This window comes from Micromesistius poutassou, assembly GCF_964030765.1.
Source record: "Micromesistius poutassou genome assembly, chromosome: 11".
NCBI classification, from domain to species: Eukaryota; Metazoa; Chordata; class Actinopteri; order Gadiformes; family Gadidae; genus Micromesistius; species Micromesistius poutassou.
Genome location: NC_140281.1, coordinates 9,653,668 through 9,672,150, shown reverse-complemented (window position 1 = coordinate 9,672,150; position 18,483 = coordinate 9,653,668). Strand labels below are relative to the sequence as shown.

General features: G+C 44.1%; 2 protein-coding genes across 4 annotated transcripts; both read right to left on the bottom strand.

The window, feature by feature from the left end:
* Positions 1–1,243: 1,243 nt before the first annotated feature.
* hnf4g (hepatocyte nuclear factor 4, gamma) lies at positions 1,244–14,484 on the bottom strand. 2 transcript variants are annotated; one of them, XM_084475528.1, is made up of 11 exons: positions 14,332–14,484; positions 7,793–7,958; positions 6,873–6,967; positions 5,897–6,003; positions 5,339–5,488; positions 4,273–4,360; positions 3,916–4,068; positions 3,173–3,222; positions 2,481–2,667; positions 1,839–1,958; positions 1,244–1,437 (listed from the first exon to the last, which is right to left on the bottom strand). In XM_084475528.1, the coding sequence occupies exons 1-11, from the start codon at positions 14,363–14,365 to the stop codon at positions 1,313–1,315; spliced, it is 1,275 nt and encodes a 424-aa protein (XP_084331654.1). In that variant the 5' UTR covers positions 14,366–14,484; the 3' UTR covers positions 1,244–1,312. The 2 variants fall into 2 exon arrangements, with proteins under 2 accessions (XP_084331654.1, XP_084331655.1); XM_084475529.1 differs by lacking the exon at positions 14,332–14,484 and adding an exon at positions 10,475–12,203.
* A 502-nt stretch (positions 14,485–14,986) lies between these two features.
* Positions 14,987–17,186, bottom strand: gpr141 (G protein-coupled receptor 141). Of its 2 annotated transcripts, none has more exons than XM_084475395.1 (2): positions 17,057–17,186; positions 14,987–16,801 (listed from the first exon to the last, which is right to left on the bottom strand). In XM_084475395.1, exon 2 carries the CDS (start codon positions 16,733–16,735, stop codon positions 15,809–15,811), a length of 927 nt encoding a protein of 308 aa, XP_084331521.1. In that variant the 5' UTR covers positions 16,736–16,801; positions 17,057–17,186; the 3' UTR covers positions 14,987–15,808. The 2 variants fall into 2 exon arrangements, with proteins under 2 accessions (XP_084331521.1, XP_084331520.1); XM_084475394.1 differs by having other exon boundaries at positions 14,987–16,737; positions 17,057–17,183.
* Positions 17,187–18,483: the final 1,297 nt, after the last annotated feature.

Here is an 18,483-nt window from a genome sequence, read left to right as displayed (position 1 = left end):
AAGATAGGAAACGACACGATACGTGTAGACCACAGGTAGGAATCAAACCTGGCACTGAATCGGGGTCGCTACGAGGCGTATTGACCTCATGGTCAGCGCAGTTCCATCTTCAATATATAGCAGAGCAGCACACAAAATCTCACTCGACCTAATAATAGCCTGTCACATGTCCATTACATTACCTGCCCATCTAGCCACGTGAGCTCTCACAGCCAGATCTGCATCACTCTATAGCGACCACACATGCGGCACATTGCGGTGATCGTACACAAACACACACCAAGAGGAACACTTGGTTCACAGAATATCAGGTCACATATTGTTTTGCAGTAGAAAAAGGTTGCTGTGGTGAAAGGTGAACAGTGAAATAAGAGCACTGGAATCAGCTAATGGCGTGTTTCAGATCAGGGGTTACCATGACCAAGCTGTAGAGTACCTTTGGACCCAGCGAATATTTTGTGCAGTATATTATATATATAGTGTGTGTGTGTGTGTGTGTGTGTGTGTGTGTGTGTGTGTGTGTGTGTGTGTGTGTTAAACTGCCCCTTTAACCACCATAAGAAAACCCAGACCTCCAAAAATATATTTCAGATAACTATTGTCGTCCCTTTGACTTCTCCCTTTGGCCTGCAGAGCGACGACAAACGTGTCCACTGGACGCCTTGGACTCGTGTGCCTACTGGATTAAGTGTCATTCTTTCTTTGACAGCATGGGGGCGCTTTTAATGTTCACGTTTGTTTAGACAGGTTTCTTGCACTTATTACATAGAATGCAATTACATTATACCTTTTACACATCATTCATTCATAAAATAACCGAGAAAACGATGGAAACACTTTATACAATTGGCCTTTCCATACTTGAACTATAGCAAAAACCATTACTTAATCACAAAATAGAAATAACCAAATGAAACTATGAACAGCACAGAGCCAATGAGCTAGATTCTGTAATCTATTATGGTACGTTTTTTCAGGTCAGGCCTCTAAATATTGACATATGTAAGAAGTCGTTGCTAAACCAATGAAGCTGGCAGGGAGTGGGAAAAGCAAGCTCAATAACCATAAATTATTTCGACTTGGGCAGCCATAACATTTTACAGCCAGTTAACAAGAAACTCAGTGGCATCGGCATTCTTTCGCCCAAAGTCTCCAAACTTTATATACACACCAATTCATACATGAATGTTTTTTGCGAAAAAATTAAATAAACCTCAATCTTTTTTTTCTTCTTTTCTATTATGTACACAGTTGTTGTTTGGAACCGAGTCCGGCGTGGCAGTGTGGCTGCACGGAGCCCAAGGTAGAACGGTCAGCGACGGGCCTCCAGGGAGGGGGGGGGGCTCCCTGAAGGAGCAAGGGATTGTGGGAAATGTTTGAACACCTCAGCGGCGGTGGCTCCCTGTGGGGGGGAAGGAATGGGGGTCTCCGGAGACACTAAGAGAGAGTGAGAGAGAGAGAAAGAGTGTGAGAGGGAAAGAGAGAGAGAGAGATAAAGACAGGGGAGAAAGACAGACACATGTGCAATAAAGAAAGACAGACAGGCAGATAGATACAAGAAAGAGAGTGGGGATTTTTGCACTCTGTTTGCTTTGGGTGTTGCTAGCAAATCAATTTGAGCCCTGAAATGTGTGTGAATGTGTGTGTGTGTGTGTGTGTGTGTGTGAGAGAGAGAGCATATGTGTGTGTGTGAGTTTGCGTGCGTGCGTGTGTGTGTGTGTGTGTGTGTGAGTGTGTGAGTGTGTGTGCACGTGCAAAAAACATGCACACACACACACGCACCACACATTCCACATTAACGTCCTTTATAAATGTTGTGCGCTGGCTGTGGTTCTCACCTATGTGCTGGATGTGTGTGACGGGGGTGGCGCTGATGACCAGTGTGTGGCCCGTCACGGGGTCCTGGGCCAGCTGGGCTTGGGCCGGGTGGTGCAGGTGGGCCTGCTCTGCCATCAGACCTGGGGACACACACACACACGTCATTTGCACAGCATTCTTGCGCCAGAATCATCCGTGGCTGGTACCACTTCTGCTACTTATTTTTAAGTTTTCAAGTTGGGGGTGTTTCTCAGTGCCTCTAAGAAACACCCCAAAACACGCAGTACAGTCTTCTCATCACCCTCTCCACCTTGCTAACGTTAAAGGTCTAATTATGGTTCCACGTCGACGCAACGCAAGGGGGGGTTACGGACCCGTTACGTCCTTGCGGACCCTCTTTGTGTCAACCGCAAGGGCCTAACGTGCGCCTCCCAAAAATGTTCCCCTTGCGTAGAGGCAACGCAGCAGCAAGGGCTGTGATTGGTCCGCTCACTAAAACCCGATGCAAAACCAAAACAGGTTCACGACTGCGACTGTCGAAGCGTCTGCATGGTCAGTGCGTTGCGTCAACGTGGGACCATAACTGAGCCTTTACCCTGTCCCCCCAAGGGGGGGGGGGGGGGGGGGGGGGGGGGCAGGGTTAAGGGCGCCACCTCACCCACCTCCCAGCAGCATCTCCAGCAGCAGGTTGTCGATCTTGGCCAGGCCGCACAGCTTGATGAACTGGAGCTGCTCGATCATCTGCCAGGTGATGCTCTGCAGCGTGGGCAGCAGCAGCAGCAGCTCCCCGAAGCGACCCCGGGAGTCGTACTGCCGGTCGTTGATGTAGTCCTCCAGGCTCATCTGGACCTGGGGGTGGGGTGTGTAGAGACCGGGGACGGGGACGGTGGGGATGGATGTGCACGTTTACGAGTGGAGCATACATGCACTGTAAGATATGTGTGCACCTCACGCGTGCTTTGTGCAGATGCACGCACATGCGGGTATGTATGCATGTGCACACCATGCACAGACACACACCCAAGCACTGCACTGCGACGTGACGGACACAAGCATGCATGCACACATGCATGCACTAGCACACATTCACACACACACACACACACACACACACACACACACACACACACACAGCCCTAATCGGCGATGGAAGTAGTTAGACATTGAAACACATGGCTGGATTTGGGTACATATTCATTGACTTTTAACAAAAAGTAACCACGTTTTAACACAATCATCACAAAATAGAAGGAGAAGCAGCCTCATCAGCAAGGCACAAGACACATTGATGAATGCTTCTCGCTCTTACTAATAACTAACTGATGTCTAATAAGTGTAGGAGCACAATGATTACCTGGAGACGCATGGCTTTGATTTTGGACGAATTCCTCAACGCCTTGGCATCTGGGAGAGGTGCATCATGGGAGAAATAAGATACATTTTTGAGATAAGTTTTTGATGAGCTATGGATATTACTTGGTCTAATGGAGTAACACCAACCCGGTCAAACTAGGGGAATGTTTTGGAAGGAAGGAAGCATATATTGTGTGATACATAAGTATAAATTGTGTCGATGATAGGTTATAGCAAATGAAACGTTTAAATAGGCCCCAACGCTTTATGAGCCCATTAATCCAATGGGTTGAATTTGGTTTGCCATGGACCTACGGTCATTTTCTTAAATGATAAGTAGCGTATTTCATACTTTAAGTCGCTAGGTTAAATGTTATGCAAACAACATAGGCCTACAGTTGAACAAAACAATTTTTTAAATCAACATAACATCTTCCATCATTCAAGGTGTGAATCATCATTCTAAAGCATGTGCACACACAGGGCAGTCCTTCTATGTTTTTGACACAGCACACTTAAAAGAAAAGTCTGGTTCTTCAAGTCAATAATTGATGAACAATTCACCAATTCTCCAATTGTTGCCAGAAACGTCAAAACATCAAACAATCTTAACATTAGACTGAATGTCGAATGTGGTTTTTTTAAAGACGACTTTATCACGCTACAGTCTTATACTCCATGTCGCAAAACAGTAACAGTAACCGTCATCGTACACAGCCCACGATGCGTTATGTTTATCGCCACCTGGGTCGAAGAAGACGATGGCTTTGAGCGCGGCGTACTCGTTGTCATCGATCTGAATGTCCTGGAAGGGCTGGACCAACTCGTCCAGCACGCGCAGAGTCACCCGGGAGAGCTCGGGTTCCGGGCCGTTCCTCTGGATCACACTGCCGTTGCCTGGTGACACCGAGGAGATGGAGTGGAGTGACTCAAGTGTGTGCTGTGTACTTACACACACACACACACACAAACACATGTGGATGTGTGTGGCAACACGGGTGTGAATGAGTGGGTGTGTAATATAATGGAATATCATTATGGAATTATACAGTTATACAGTTATATAATACAGTTATATAATATCGTTTTGGAAATGCTCACCTAGAAGCAGGAAGTCCTTATAAGGCATTGACCTCTTGGCCAACCCCAGTAAGAGGTGTTCACCTGCATGTGCCCTCAGCAGGCTCACCTGGAGACAAACACAATGAAAGCCCTTTTAATTGTGCTTCACACAAAGGACACAAACAAGGGAACGCATCCTCATCCGCAGTCTTATCATTTCCACCATCGACTCCGGTAGTAATGTTCCCAGTGCGAAAAAAGAAGCAGCAAACTATAAAAGCAGCCAAACAAGTGCCACTTATCTTGCTCTTTCACTTGACCTGCTATAAAGAAAGGTCTTGCTTATCTCCCTCTCTATCTCGTAAACAGGCGACAATGTGTCGTCTTTCCCAAGTCAATTATCAGCGTGATAATTGGGACTTTCTTGTGTACTGCAGTGATAACAGAACCCATCCCTATCAGCAGCCAGAATCAGGAGTGGCCATATCTTTAAGGTTTAGCCTTCTTTTAATCAAGTTGTGTAATCTTTTCAATTTAATCTACCTCTCAAATGACCCTCTGGGATTCCAGCATATAGTTTATTGTTATTTGAAACTCTTTTTATTTCTTGTACTAGTCGTTCTGTTGTTTCCCTTGTTAAACAAATGGTTATGTTAAATTGATTATTAAGGCAAACTGGAAAAATGTATTTTCACGATAATCATGGGGAACTTTACACAATATCGATGAATATCACAATATGTATATCAATTCAAATACCATTCTAGTCTAACTGAGAGTCATTACATAGAAGTGTATGGAAATGTATTCATATTTGTGAACATTACATACTACTGTATTTTTTCTTTGGCTCAAATGTTTCAAACCTCATATTTTACCAATTTAAAGGGAATATCTCCACTTCATAAGTCATTCATTTACTGTGCATCACGATGAGTCGATATCGTCATTTCATGATGATACAAACGCAAAGACGACAAACCATAACATTGAATCCTCGCCCAGCCCTACTTTGTATTGCAGTTTTGCACCAATTTTTTTTTTTAAAGTGCTCTGAAAATACCATTTGATCGACTGATCGATGATCGGTTACTTTCTTGCTCACCTGGTCGTCCAGAGGGAGCTCTCCGAAGGCCGGGATGTACTTGGCCCATTCCACGAGCACCAGCAGCTGTTGCTTCATGGAGTCACACACATCTCCCATGCTGGCCGGCCGCTGCTCCGCCGCCTCCGATAGGCCGACAGGAGTGGTGATCTGGAGAGAGAGAGAGAGAGAGAGAGAGAGAGAGAGAGAGAGAGAGAGAGAGAGAGAGAGAGAGGCGTTCACACGTGTTTCTTCTGAGCAGCTCAACTAAAACCTGATAGACACGCAAATGTTATCAGCAGTATGTACACAAAGTACACAAACACACACACATACACACATAAAACACATACACACAGGTCTTTATGATGATGCCTCACACACGCAGACACACATAAAGAACAACTAGTTTATTATTTGCTGCTGCAGATAATATACTCACAAGTGTGTGTGTGTGTGTGTGTGTGTGTGTGGTTGTTTGTGTGTGATTGTTCGTATGTATGTGTGTCGTTTGAATTAGTTTCTACACACACGTACAGATGCACACTCACTCTAAAAGGGGGGGGGCGTTCTCCTTACTTGTTGGGACAGGGACTCTGCCTGGGCCAGGACTGTGATGGGGGGCAGGTCGTGGGCGTCTGGTAGGCTTTTGCGGGAGCTGATTCGGTCCCTCTCGTTCTGGACAGCTGCAATAAGACACAATAGAACCGTGTTCACTTGTGTGTTCACAACCGTGTTCACAAGACACAGAGGGAGACAGCGAGAGGGAGAGAGGAAGACAGAGAGACAGAGAGAGGGTGAGAGGAAGACAGAGAGACAGAGAGACAGAGAAACAGAAAGACGCCTCCCCATTAAAAAATAGGTTTTGCGGCAGAAAAATTTATGATAAATAAGATTTGAAAAGCAAGTTAAAGATTTAAATAACATATGTTGATACCTTTTAGATGATTCAATTTTTATTTATTCAGTAGTTATTTGTGTGAGCGCTTCAAGCAAGCTTTAACCATTGTCTTGACATACAATATACAATATAGACTATAAGATATAATAGACAACATATAATAACAATCCCCTGATTGACAGAAACCAAGAGCTCAAGATGAACTCTGGTTGCTTTTCCACTAACTCGCAGGTATACCTGCGTCTCCGATAAACTGCCTGAGAACAGCCAGGGAAGTCAAACGTTAACCAATCGCAAGCGAGAACAACATATCAGGATAGCACATGATTGGGTGTCATAAAATCTCCACTGCAAGGTTATACCTATCATAAACACACAAATACACACACACACACACACACACACACACACACACACACACACATGAACCCACCCATCTTTATACACACTTGCTGGAACGCACACAGTAATTATTAGCTATTTTATAGCTTCCCCCCTTTCAGCCATCTTAAACCTGGCTTTCCATCATGCTGATAGTGGATGGTTCACTTTGCTGCCTTGCATATTTTGCAAGAAGGAATCGTCTTTGCTTCCAACAAGAAGTGTGTGTGGGAGGGTTCATTTAGCTGAATTAAATGGTATTTATTCTTGTACCTTCTTTCTTCATGCCGGCATTGAAGCACTTGTTGAGTCTGCAGAAGCGACACTGGTTTCTCTTGTCCTTGTCCACAATACACTGTCTACTGAACCTGGACATACACATAACAGTCACACACACACACACACACACACACACATTTAGCATAGCATAGCATAACAAAACATAGTATGATAAAACACAACACAACATATCATTGCAGGATATAGAATAGCACAAGATAACACAACATGGCATGACGCCTAGAAAACCCTATGCAGTCAGTCTGTGGGGCTCAGGGATAAGGGAGTGTTGCTTTGCATGAAGCCAGCAGCCATGCATTCTCGTCATTAAAGTTGTCATCTTTCATCCTATCTTCTGCAACCATAAACAGGGAACATTTGTATAGGTGTTCTTTGCCTTTGTTTATTTGATAAAGAGGCTGCTAAATGTAAATGGGAGACTCTCCTTGGATCTGGGATCTGTTGGGAAGCGCTTTTCAATTGTTTCGGAGTGTGTTGAGATTTGCATTCAACGTGTGTGTGTGTGTCTGTGTGTGTGTGTGTGTGTGTGTGTGTGTGTGTGTGTGTGTGTGTGTGTGTGTGTGTGTGTGTGTGTGTGTGTGTGTGTGTGTGCGTGTGAAGGTGTGTGTGTTTGTGCATGCGTTTTTGGGTGTGTTTGTCCGTATGCGAGTTTGTGTGTTTCTGCATGCGTTTTTGAGTGTGTTTGTACGTACAAGTGTGTGTTTATTTGTGCATGCATTTTTGTGTGTGTTTGTACGGATGCGTGTGTGTGTGTGTGTGTGTGTGTGTGTGTGTGTGTGTGTGTGTGTGTGTGTGTGTGTGTGTGTGTGTGTGTGTGCTTGTGCGTGTGTGTGCATTTTGCTTGTGTTTGTGCATGTGTGTGTGTGTGTGTGTGTGTGCGTGTGTCTGTTTACCTGCACGTATACACGTGGCTCTTGCGTATGGAGCGTCTGAAGAAGCCCTTGCAGCCGTCACAGCTGGACGCCCCGTAGTGCTTCCCGGTCGCCCTGTCCCCACAGATGGCACAGTTGGGGTTCAGCCCGTCAGGCCCGGCCAGGCACGGTTCGGCTGGCATACTTTCTGCCACACACATGAAGAAGAAAATCATGTTTTTGCATTTCATTTAGCGTCCGCTAAAGCGTAGCTTGGTTTAGCAGAAGGTGTTTGTCCGTAGTGCCGTTACAAGGGAATTCAGATACTGAGAGGGGTAGGAGGGGTAGGTGTCTCGCCTACCAGGCTACTATGCCTACATGAAAAGCCATTTGCTTTTCGGTTGTTGGGTGATAGATATATTTATTCATTCTTTGTTAATTTAATCAACCTGTATTAAATGGACCTGAGAAAAACAGGTGGGCCCTCGTTTACAGGGATGCATAGATCACAGCAGAGAGAAAAAACGTAACGTTGTAGATCAATGCTTCTACTGTTGCACATGCCAGGCACATGTACAGAACATAGCCTCATGTAAATGAAATGATTCCCTTATAGTTGCTTCTGTAACAACTGTGGCTGTTGATTTGACGAAGTGCACAAGATTAATATTACATTGTGATTGTGCTCGGACAACACAGGTCCACCTATGTGGTCTCATTGTTCTCCTGATACAATACCATCTCTCATTCCACACATCCGACCCTTATCTCTCTCGACTTGGCTTGACTGGCCATCTGAGTGTATAACTCCAAGTGCCTCAACTCCAAGGGTGTTTTATCACCCAAAATCGGAAAGTAGGTTGTAGGTTGAGGATGTGTAACACTTAACACTACGGGTATAACAATCCGGTTTACACTACGGGTAAACCGGATTGTTATTTAACCCTGTCGCCTGGGTTATTCCATGTCAAAAGTTAAATCACTTTATCAATCCTAATAAATCAGTTGAGGGTTGTATATGTGTTATCATGGTTGGCCTGACAAAAGACACAAAGGCTCAACCTTCAACGGTGCGGAATTATGAACCTTAAATCGGACCTTAAATGTTTGAGGGTTTTTTTTTTATTGTATTGCATATTTCATTTAATTTCAACATGAAAAGCTTGAGTTTAAATGCTTAAATGGACCTGCTCCTCAGATTCTCTGTAAATACATCAATTGACTACAGAGCTGGAGCAGGTAAGCTTCAAGTGGAAACTGTAAAGTTTGATTCTGAGGAACATCTTTCTCTGTGAAAGGACAAAGACATGGCCAACTGATCAATTGAAATTTGCCGCAAATCTGACCCCTTTCAGAAAGTTACCAGATCCTGTTTAATTCAGGAACAAACTTGTTCTCGTGTCTGGTTTTCTGCTGCTACATTGCTGCTAAGTGTGTGTTCTATTAATATCTTGTACACTATGATACTTTCGTCAGATAGTGGTTCTCTGTTGTGCCTATGTACTCTGTATCTGTTCAATGCATCTGTATCTGTGTATCTGTATCTGTTTCTATCAAATAAAACTAAAATATAAAAAACAGAAAATGGAAAAACGTTTCATATATTATCAGAATTGTGGGAAGGCGTTACTTGATTGGTTATCCACCTGAGGCCTGGGTGTACGGGTGTGCGTTTGAGGGGGATATCTTCGGAACAATTCTGTCCTGGTATCATTCCTTAGTTGCCATAAATGCCACTCCCTCCCCTCATCCTCCACAGACAGTGCCAGGAAATAAATCTGTGAATGTTTGACTAGTTTTCTATCACATTGTTAAAAGCACTGGGGTGCCGTTGCTACAGTAAATAGCCATTTACTGCTCCAAAGATGCAGGGATCTCCTCCCTGCCCAAACGACACACATCTTGACTTGTTGAGGGTTGATTTATTGTTAATCGCCATGGAAACAGTATCTTAACAAATCAACGCTACAGTCCATAAAGTTATGTTTGGCCATAAAGGCCACGAGACGCATGCAATCACTGTTTCATGAAAAGAAAATGATGGAAGTATGCCAAAAAAACACACAAAAACACATTATATTCTATTGGTCATTTTCTGTGGAGGATCCTCGGCAGATCCTCGGCAGACCGAGAAATCTAACATTTTCTTTTTTTTTTGTAAATGATTGTTATTTTGAGCATGTTTCAATCTTCCATCCTTTTATCAGGAGTGGGTTATCATCTGTGAGTGTTTTATCATCTATGCGTGTGTGTTATCTGTCAGTGCTAATTGCTGTGAGTAGAAGTATTATATATTGGTAGTGTAATCCTCTCAGTGGGGAAAGAAACCCACACGTTATGACTTATGCTTCATTATACTGCCAATACATCATCATAATACTTTTAGCACTACAGCCCTATCAGACATACTTTATTATTGGGAATACTTCATCATAAATATTTGTATTCAGAGTTATACATGCTTATACCTCTTCACATTTCAATTATGTTGAAACTACTGAATCACACATACTACATTGGAATAATTGAAGTAGTCCATCACACGTAAATCATTATACTGCCCAAAATCGTACAAGCGTCATCAAACTGTTAATAAACCATCATCATCATCGTTCACATAATCTTCCTTACTTGAGCACTGTGTGTGTGTGTGTGTGTGTGTGTGTGTGTGTGTGTGTGTGTGTGTGTGTGTGTGTGTGTGTGTGTGTGTGCTCTGCTACTTACCGCCTCCACCATACAGGACCTCTGTGCTCTCAAAGCCCAACGTGTTGAAGGATGGATCCAGGCCTTCACAGTAGTTGGCTACTTCCATTTCTAACAGAGATTTACTCGGAGTACCGGCGAAGTACTTCATTCCTTTACAATCTCTCTCTCTCTTTCTCTCTCTCTCTCTCTCTCCTGACAAAACTCTGGATGTTTGTTGGATCTTTCCAAGTTGAGTTCTCTCCCTCTTTTCTACTTCCTAACCTCTGACCTTTTTTCCCTCTTTGTTGATCTTGTTTCGGTTCTCCCTCTCTTAGATTCTCCGCTCCCTACCTGTGATCCTATTCTCTCAGTCAAGTGCTCCTTAAGGACATGGCAATGTACAGAGAGGGATCCCAGGTATACAGGGTTGACAACCTCTTCTTATTGGTCCAAGAGGCGGCATGGAGTGTGGGGGGGCGGAGCCAAGACGGGAGCCTTCTCACCTCTCACCGGGATGGACAGATTAAATTGAAGATATACCTTTTTTTATGCCACTCTGGAAATCAGATAATGAAGCATAACACACACTGAATGTTATCATAGTGTGTGTGTGTGTGTGCGTGCGTGCGTGCGTGCGTGCGTGCGTGCGTGTGTGTGTGTGTGTGTGTGCGTGTGTGTGTGCGTGTGTATCTGCATGTAAAATTGTATGTGTGCGTGTGTGTGTGTGTTTTGTTTAAGTTTGTGTGTGTGTGTGTGTGTGTGTGTGTGTGTGTGTGTGTGTGTGTGTGTGTGTGTGTGTGTGTGTGTGTGTGTGTGTGTGTGAGTCGTTGCCTCCTAATCTAATCATAACTGGGTAATAGAGCCCCGCCCCACCGTTGTAGTGGAAGGAGTTGGAAACTGCTGATACATCTTCTGCAAACACATTACATCACAGCACATCAAACCCTATAAATGGCTTGACTGATTTGTCACTCATCCTGAGAACGTCCCGTTAACGGCCCTTCAGATTTAAGATACTTTATACGACTTAAAGGCGATTGGTGAGGGTAATTTGCATTTTTGATCAATTCATCCGTTTTAGAATTGAATTGAGTTGTTGAAATGTTATACATTTTGGATCATTCAATTCAAAGCCATGTAATTATCAATTGTATTTGGTAATCCATTCAGTTGCACAAGGCCTTATGTCGCTTGTTACGTTTGACAATGGGCCCTATAAAGACAAACAAACAGAATTGTTTCTGCTGTGATTTACATTGCAAGCTTTTGCATTAATCTTCTCCAAAAGTGGAGGATATCAGTTAACTTCATGAACCTCCCTTTCTTCTTTAACTATAACCAGGTATCAGGCATGTCCTCTGTTGACAAAAAGAAAGTACTATCATAAATTGATGCACTCAACCCCTCCTTTAAAGAGTTTAAAGAGTTGTGTTCCCAAAATGTCAATTCAACCAGATTCAATCAATCTGAATCACTTAAACAATTGGGCTGGGATTGACAAGTCATGAACAAAATAAATATTTGCAAGGCATAAAGGTAACAGTTTGTAATCCAGCCAGCCGTAGTGCAGTGGTCAAGTTGTCTTGACATTATTACCTATGAGAGGGTGACGACTGGGAGAGTTTGATCATAACATACAGGCATGGGCTGAGAGAGGCCCCAGAGATCTGTGTGTGTGCGTGTGTGCGTATGTGTGTTACAAGAGGCCTTCAAACTTCTAAAGAGAAAAGCAGGAAAACATTGCAAAATGGGGAAGTGTGTGTGTGTGTGTGTGTGTGTGTGTGTGTGTGTGTGTGTGTGTGTGTGTGTGTGTGTGTGTGTGTGTGTGTGTGTGTGTGTGTGTGTGCTTACATGCTTGCAACTGTGAGAAAGTTGAAGACAGAGAGGGAGAGAGAGACAGAGAGAGAGACAGAGACAGAGACAGAGAGAGCGAGCGACAGCCAGAAAGACAAAGAGAACAATGGGCAAGGATACGTTTTTATGAAAACTTTACGATTTCATGTGGGGCAGAGTGAGAGGGGAGGGAGAGTGACACAGAGAGAGATAATAGAGAGAGATTACTCTTTAACCAATCACAGAGGTCAAGCACTCCGGATCATCAGTTACACAGCGATGGAGGAGCTCTGTTCAAATGTCTTCTTGACACATACAAGCATGAGTGTCGTTAAGGAGAGTTGGCAAACACGACTGTAGCAATCCCTCTGGCTTTACAGGACAATACCTAACCAGACCCTGGTCTACAGAACCCAAGATAAATGAGCACACTTATCAAAGATATGAGTTCCGTCTTTGCAGATGTAACTCTGTAACCAGGTAGACAAACTGAAACTAGACTGTAACACATGGATACATGAATGGCTTTAAAAAAAAATAAAAAGTCAAACACATGTTTTCACTTTCATAATCTCATTATGCATTAACATGTTTTTCCTCTTGGAGAAATTGTGCATTGAGAAATTGTGTAATGATTAGAAAAAGATCTGACTGTCTCCCATAGATAATATATGGACTCCTTCCATATATAGTTTTCCTTCATCGTACTGTAAGAGTGTCTAAACACTCATTATTTGCTAGGTCGACAGCTCTGCCCGGCAACCGAAAGCTTTCTGTGGGTCATAAAAACCAGAGACTTAACGTCTAGTTCCGTGTGCATCCACCATGATATTGTCTCCACTATTTAGATTAACGCCTTTAATAGTCACAGTGATCATCAACATCCACCCCATCGGAGGCTCTCTCCCCCTCCCCCCCACAAGTTCATGTTTTTTTCCCATGCGAGGTTCAACTGTTGCTTTCACTTTTCACTATGATACACTTTGATCCATTTTCAATCCAGTGTATTATATTTCCTGTATTTCCACGACAGCCTCCTCATGCTCTAATTCGGTGTCTGACAGCCAGGCACTTAAATGCTTTACAACGCAATAGATACTGTGGCACCTTGGCCAACAATGATTTATAATGGTCTGATGGAGTCTCACCTTGTGAAAACAAAAATGATATACCTCACAGTCATGTTGTGTCAACGACCATTTGAAAACCTTCCCAGGGCGGACCCAAGCCCAAACTTGAATGTGCCCCATTTATTATTGGAAGTATTTGTACTGCTTTTCGTACTCTTTTGTTAGAGGCGCCGTGTTTATTTGAAGGTGGCGTGTCGCAGAACACCATGGGCTTGAATACATCTTCTTAAAAATGACTCTACTAAATCTACAGTCCTGCTCAGTTATTTTGCTTCCGCACTGAACTCTGCAGCGTATAGATTCAACGCCGCAACGGTAGGCTGCTAACGGACTCATGGTTGATTGTGTGAACTATACAGCGAGCTAATGCGGACAAATTGAGTGTATCTTATCTGCTTCCTTTTTAAACAAAGATAAAAAAAACTCACCAAACCAAGAAATCCTCCCCCCCCCCCCACACCCACAACAGTGTTTCCTGTCTCCCAATAGGACTGCAAGCCCATTTTGTTTAGAGACTTAGACCACACACACACACACACACACACACACACACACACACACACACACACACACACACAACAGTGTTTCCTGTCTCCTAATAGGACCGCAAGCCCATTTAGTTTAGAGACTTAGACCATACTACACACACGCACACATAATGTGTATGGTGACTGCAGCTCCATAGCACCAGCCACCATGGTACAAAACCATGTGATTCTGCCAGGTCGCTGACCCAAAAATCTTGGCTAGCAGGTAAACACAGAGTGCTCTATGCGTAACGAAACAAACCCAGAAACACAATCCCTTCAAACAGTCTTCAGAAAGTAGGTGCTACATCATAACTTAACACTGTGTGTCACTTTCTGCCCAGCTCCTACAGCTTCGGAGCAGTGGTGACGGTGTCGGTGTGTGTGAGAGTGTGTTTCTGCTCACCTGTTGGTCTCCTCCTTCTGTTTCTGATGTGCATTTATCCCAAATGGTCTCTCTGGTAGTTCTGGAGAAAGCGTGAGTGTCAGAGACACATGAGTTTGGTAGTGACAGGGTAAAGGGGTATAGCCTGCGGCGAGATTAGGAGCCCGGCCAGAAGCGAAAGGGTTCGGGGCTTGTAAGTCACAACGGACAGCGCGTTGGTGGCTGTCATCGGATCGATTTACTAAACAAACGCAGAGCAGGGCGGGGAGGTTAAACAGTAACCCTGGGCCATAAAAAAGAAACACTCGCAGGCCAAAAGGAAAAAGAAAATCACCACAGGTGTGGGCTTACATATTTCGTGCATCTGTGTTGGGTGTGTGTGTGTGTGTGTGTGTGTGTGTGTGTGTGTGTGTGTGTGTGTGTGTGTGTGTGTGTGTGTGTGTGTGTGTGTGTGTGTGTGTGTCTCCAGCGACCAACAAAGAGCAAAAGGTAAACCATTCAAGGGGCTTGAGGTAATGTTTCACAAAATAAGGGGTGAAATAGTACAAATTTCTAACATTACATTTTTCTAATTAACTTTTCTGTTGCAATCACACAAACTATGTACACAACACATTCATTTAAGTGATTGCAAACACAGAGGATTAGCTTTGATGTTTTTATTTTTAGTTTTCAAACTCACTTAGCATTCTTCACCGTCTCATCTAACAATGAAACACATTTCAACAGAACAAACTCACTGAGTCCAGAAAGGGATAAATCATTCCTGAGTAATGGATCATTACTCAGAACACTACACACACCCAGGCTGCATGGTGTGTTGCAGAGTCATCCACCCATAGCATAGACCCGACCAGCAATCATCAGTGCTTGTTAACAGTCTTAGCAAAGTGGTTCCCAAACTTTATGGGGCTGAGGCACACCAAAGTTGCAGGGCATGATTATGAAAAAATGAAAACACACATTATTACCATCGACAGTACACTTGACTATTAGAAATGCGTACAATGTTTCACATGTCACGTTGAGGTTCCTCAAAATCGGACAGGTCTTTGAATTGGTTCTCAAATAAGTCTTGAAATGGAGCAAGTTTGCGACTTACATCATGTGGAATGATTAATCAATATAAAGCAACTCCAACCAATGTTACAGCACACCGGTTGGGTAAAACACTGTTTTAGAGAATACAGAGGAGACACAAATCTCTCTCTCTCTCTCTCTCTCTCTCTCTCTCTCTCTCTCTCTCTCTCTCTCTCTCTCTCTCTCTCTCTCTCTCTCTCTCTCTCTCTCTCTCTCTCTCTCTCTCTCTCTCTCTCTCTCTCTCTCTCTCTCTCTCTCTCTCTCTCTCTCATGAAAACAACGTCTTCCTTCCTTAATTCAGGCCATGTCCTCTTTTTTCAAAACTGTCTTTCCCTCTTATTCTCTCACCCACACCCACACACACGACCACGCACACGCACACACACACCCCCAGCACCCCCCTCACACGGAACGCCGATTACTTGTAGCACCACGACCACGTGCCCTTCCCCAAGAAGGTGAGCATGTCCAGGCAGTTGAGGGTGGTGAGGCTCAGGAACACCTCGTTGATGTGCTGGCAGCTCAGGTTGGAGATGTAATACAGCCGGAACATGTGGTAGGGCACGAAACACACCATCATGACAAGGATGAAAGAGAGGCTCTTCAGCTGCGCACCGAACACCTGCTGGCCGATGCAGGCGCGCCCGTACTCCCGGTACAGCAGCAGCAGCACCTGAGCCTGCAGGCCGGTCAGCACCACTGACGCGGCGATGATCACCAAGCTACCCACATAGTTGAGGGCCTTGGCGCCGGCCTTGATATCGCGGCCGAACTCGAAGCACGTCTCCGCGGTGGCGTGCGCGGCGTTGCTGGTCTGCGTGGCGTTGCTGGTCTGCGTGGCGTTGCCGCCGTGCGCAGCGTTGCCGTAGCAGAAGTAGACGACGCAGGGCACGACCACCACCCCGACCACCCAGATGGCCACGCTGCCGAGGAGCGCGTGCGTCCGGCGGTGGAACTCCACCTGGTTGGTCCGCTTGTGGAAGGCCAGGAGCCGCGTGCCCAGGATGACCACGTAGCAGCAGAAGGACATGTAGAGGTGGATGTGGATCATGCTGCTGACGGCCCGACACAGGCCGCTGCCCAGGGCCCACTGGCCCACGGCGTAGTAGTAGATGCGGAAGGGCAGGGTGACCAGGAAGAGGAAATGAGCGAAGACGAGGTTGAGCACGGCGATGGTGGTCAGCGAGCGGCTGGCGAACTGCAGGACGCGCACGGTGAGCACTAGGCACGGGATGCCACTGAGCAGCACCACCGTGTAGATGGAGAGCAGCACCACGTGGTACTCGTCGTGTTGGTGGTGGGTGTTGTTGTTACCGGGGCAGAGGACGCTCGGCGGGACAGCCATGACTGTGGCCGGGTGGATGTGTGGAGAGAAAGGAAAGGACGGAGAGAAAATAAATAAAGAGCAACGCTGAAACAAAGAAAAGTAGGAAATAAAGACAGAAGAAAACTGAAAGAAACTTCAACCATGATTCCTGTTGTAAAAATACACTAAAAACGTTTGCATAACACCCCACTCACCAACAATTCCATATGCCATGTAAAGTATTTTAATTCTTAAAGATAGAGATTTAGCATCTTACTTAATGGTCAGAAATCTAACGCTTAATGCGAGTTGACTATTGAGGAACACACTGAGTCGAGGCAGCAGTAAAACAGCACTTACCGCGGTGGATGTTTTAGGATGTTGTGATATTCAGCCGACGGCATGTGTACCCTCTTCCTCCTTTCGAGCTTTGCGACGTGAGACCAACATCCTTAAACATTTATCTTGTCCTAAAGAAATGAACAAGAGCACCACATCGCGTTGCAGTGTGAGCCATCGCGCGTGCGCGTATGTGTGTGTGTCTTCACCCATCACTAACTGTAGATTGTGTGACTCACATTAAACCACACAGTGGTTTTTTTTTATACTTTCATTTGTTGTTTTCTGCTCACTCTGTTGGAAGCAGACTGTTCTCTGCTTCCTGTCGTGACCTTTATTTCTACTAAACTTTCCATTAACTCAATGTTCAACATTATTTGTAAATTTTATTTATTTTCTATTAGATTTGTGAACATATTCCTGGTAAGATTAGACTGTGACAATACATTTTCTTAATGTATTAATATTGCAAGTTAAAAAGGTAGTACTATTTTGGGATTTGGATGATCTGTGGGGATTTAAAAGTAGTTACTGTATTACGTTATTAATTATGGCAAGCACTACTAACTTAACAAATCACTAACACTATAAATAATAATTATAAAAGCTGTGATACTACATTCTGTGAAGGACTTCCACTTGCTGGCTGATGGCTTCCAGCTGACCTATAGCCTGCAGTTTCACTTTCTAATCACATAATCTAGTACATTGAACAAATTGCCACATTATTCTTTATATATATATATATAATTATTATTATTATTATTATATCATCTATTGTTATACTTAAAGTTGCAATATGGAAATGTTCAAATACCTTGTATCTTAAAATGACCTGGACATAAAACCACACCAATAAAAATGCTGGCAGATGAATAATGCTTTTTTCGGTTATCCCCTTCCATTTAGTTTGTTAAATAGCATTTTTATCCTTGTACAGATCCTGGCTCAAAATGGTACGGTTGAACCAATGCCATCCTTACCGGCAATGTTTACAGCTGCTCGGAACTCAGGCACATAAGTTTTCCGACACATGTGCTAAAGTGTTGTGACCAATCTTTACAGAGTGGGCCAGCTGACCAATTATAGCCGACTTGGAATTTCGGGAGAGGGGCCCTTAAAGAGACAGACGCTAAAATCAAGTGTTTCTGGCAAAGGGTGAAAGCAGTTGTGCAGCAATGTAGTGCGACAATAAGGTATATTATTAACATTAAAGCATGTGAACCTGTTCTAGAAGTAGCCCCAAATTAAATTATTAACCACAACATTGCATAATAGGACCCCTTTAAGATGCGAATAGCCTCTGAGGCAGGCTATCACTGATTATAGGCTATATGTTGGGTAAGCCAACACTGAAAGGTGGCCAACCGTAGTCTGAGTGAACATTCAAAGTAGTATGATGAGGTTTTTTTGCAAGTTTCAATGATTTGAGGAAGCTGTGGTGAATA

Excerpts from the sequence above, each read along its gene's own strand:
- gpr141 (XM_084475395.1), bottom strand. The coding sequence starts at position 16,735 with ATGGCTGTCCCGCCGAGCGTCCTCTGCCCCGGTAACAACAACACCCAC.
- hnf4g (XM_084475529.1), bottom strand. The coding sequence starts at position 10,604 with ATGAAGTACTTCGCCGGTACTCCGAGTAAATCTCTGTTAGAAATGGAA. Across the intron at positions 2,668-3,172 it reads TCAAAGCCATGCGTCTCCAG|GTCCAGATGAGCCTGGAGGA; the intron begins GTAATCATTGTG and ends CCCCACCCCCAG. Across the intron at positions 1,438-1,838 it reads CACACACATCCAGCACATAG|TGTCTCCGGAGACCCCCATT; the intron begins GTGAGAACCACA and ends ACTCTCTCTTAG.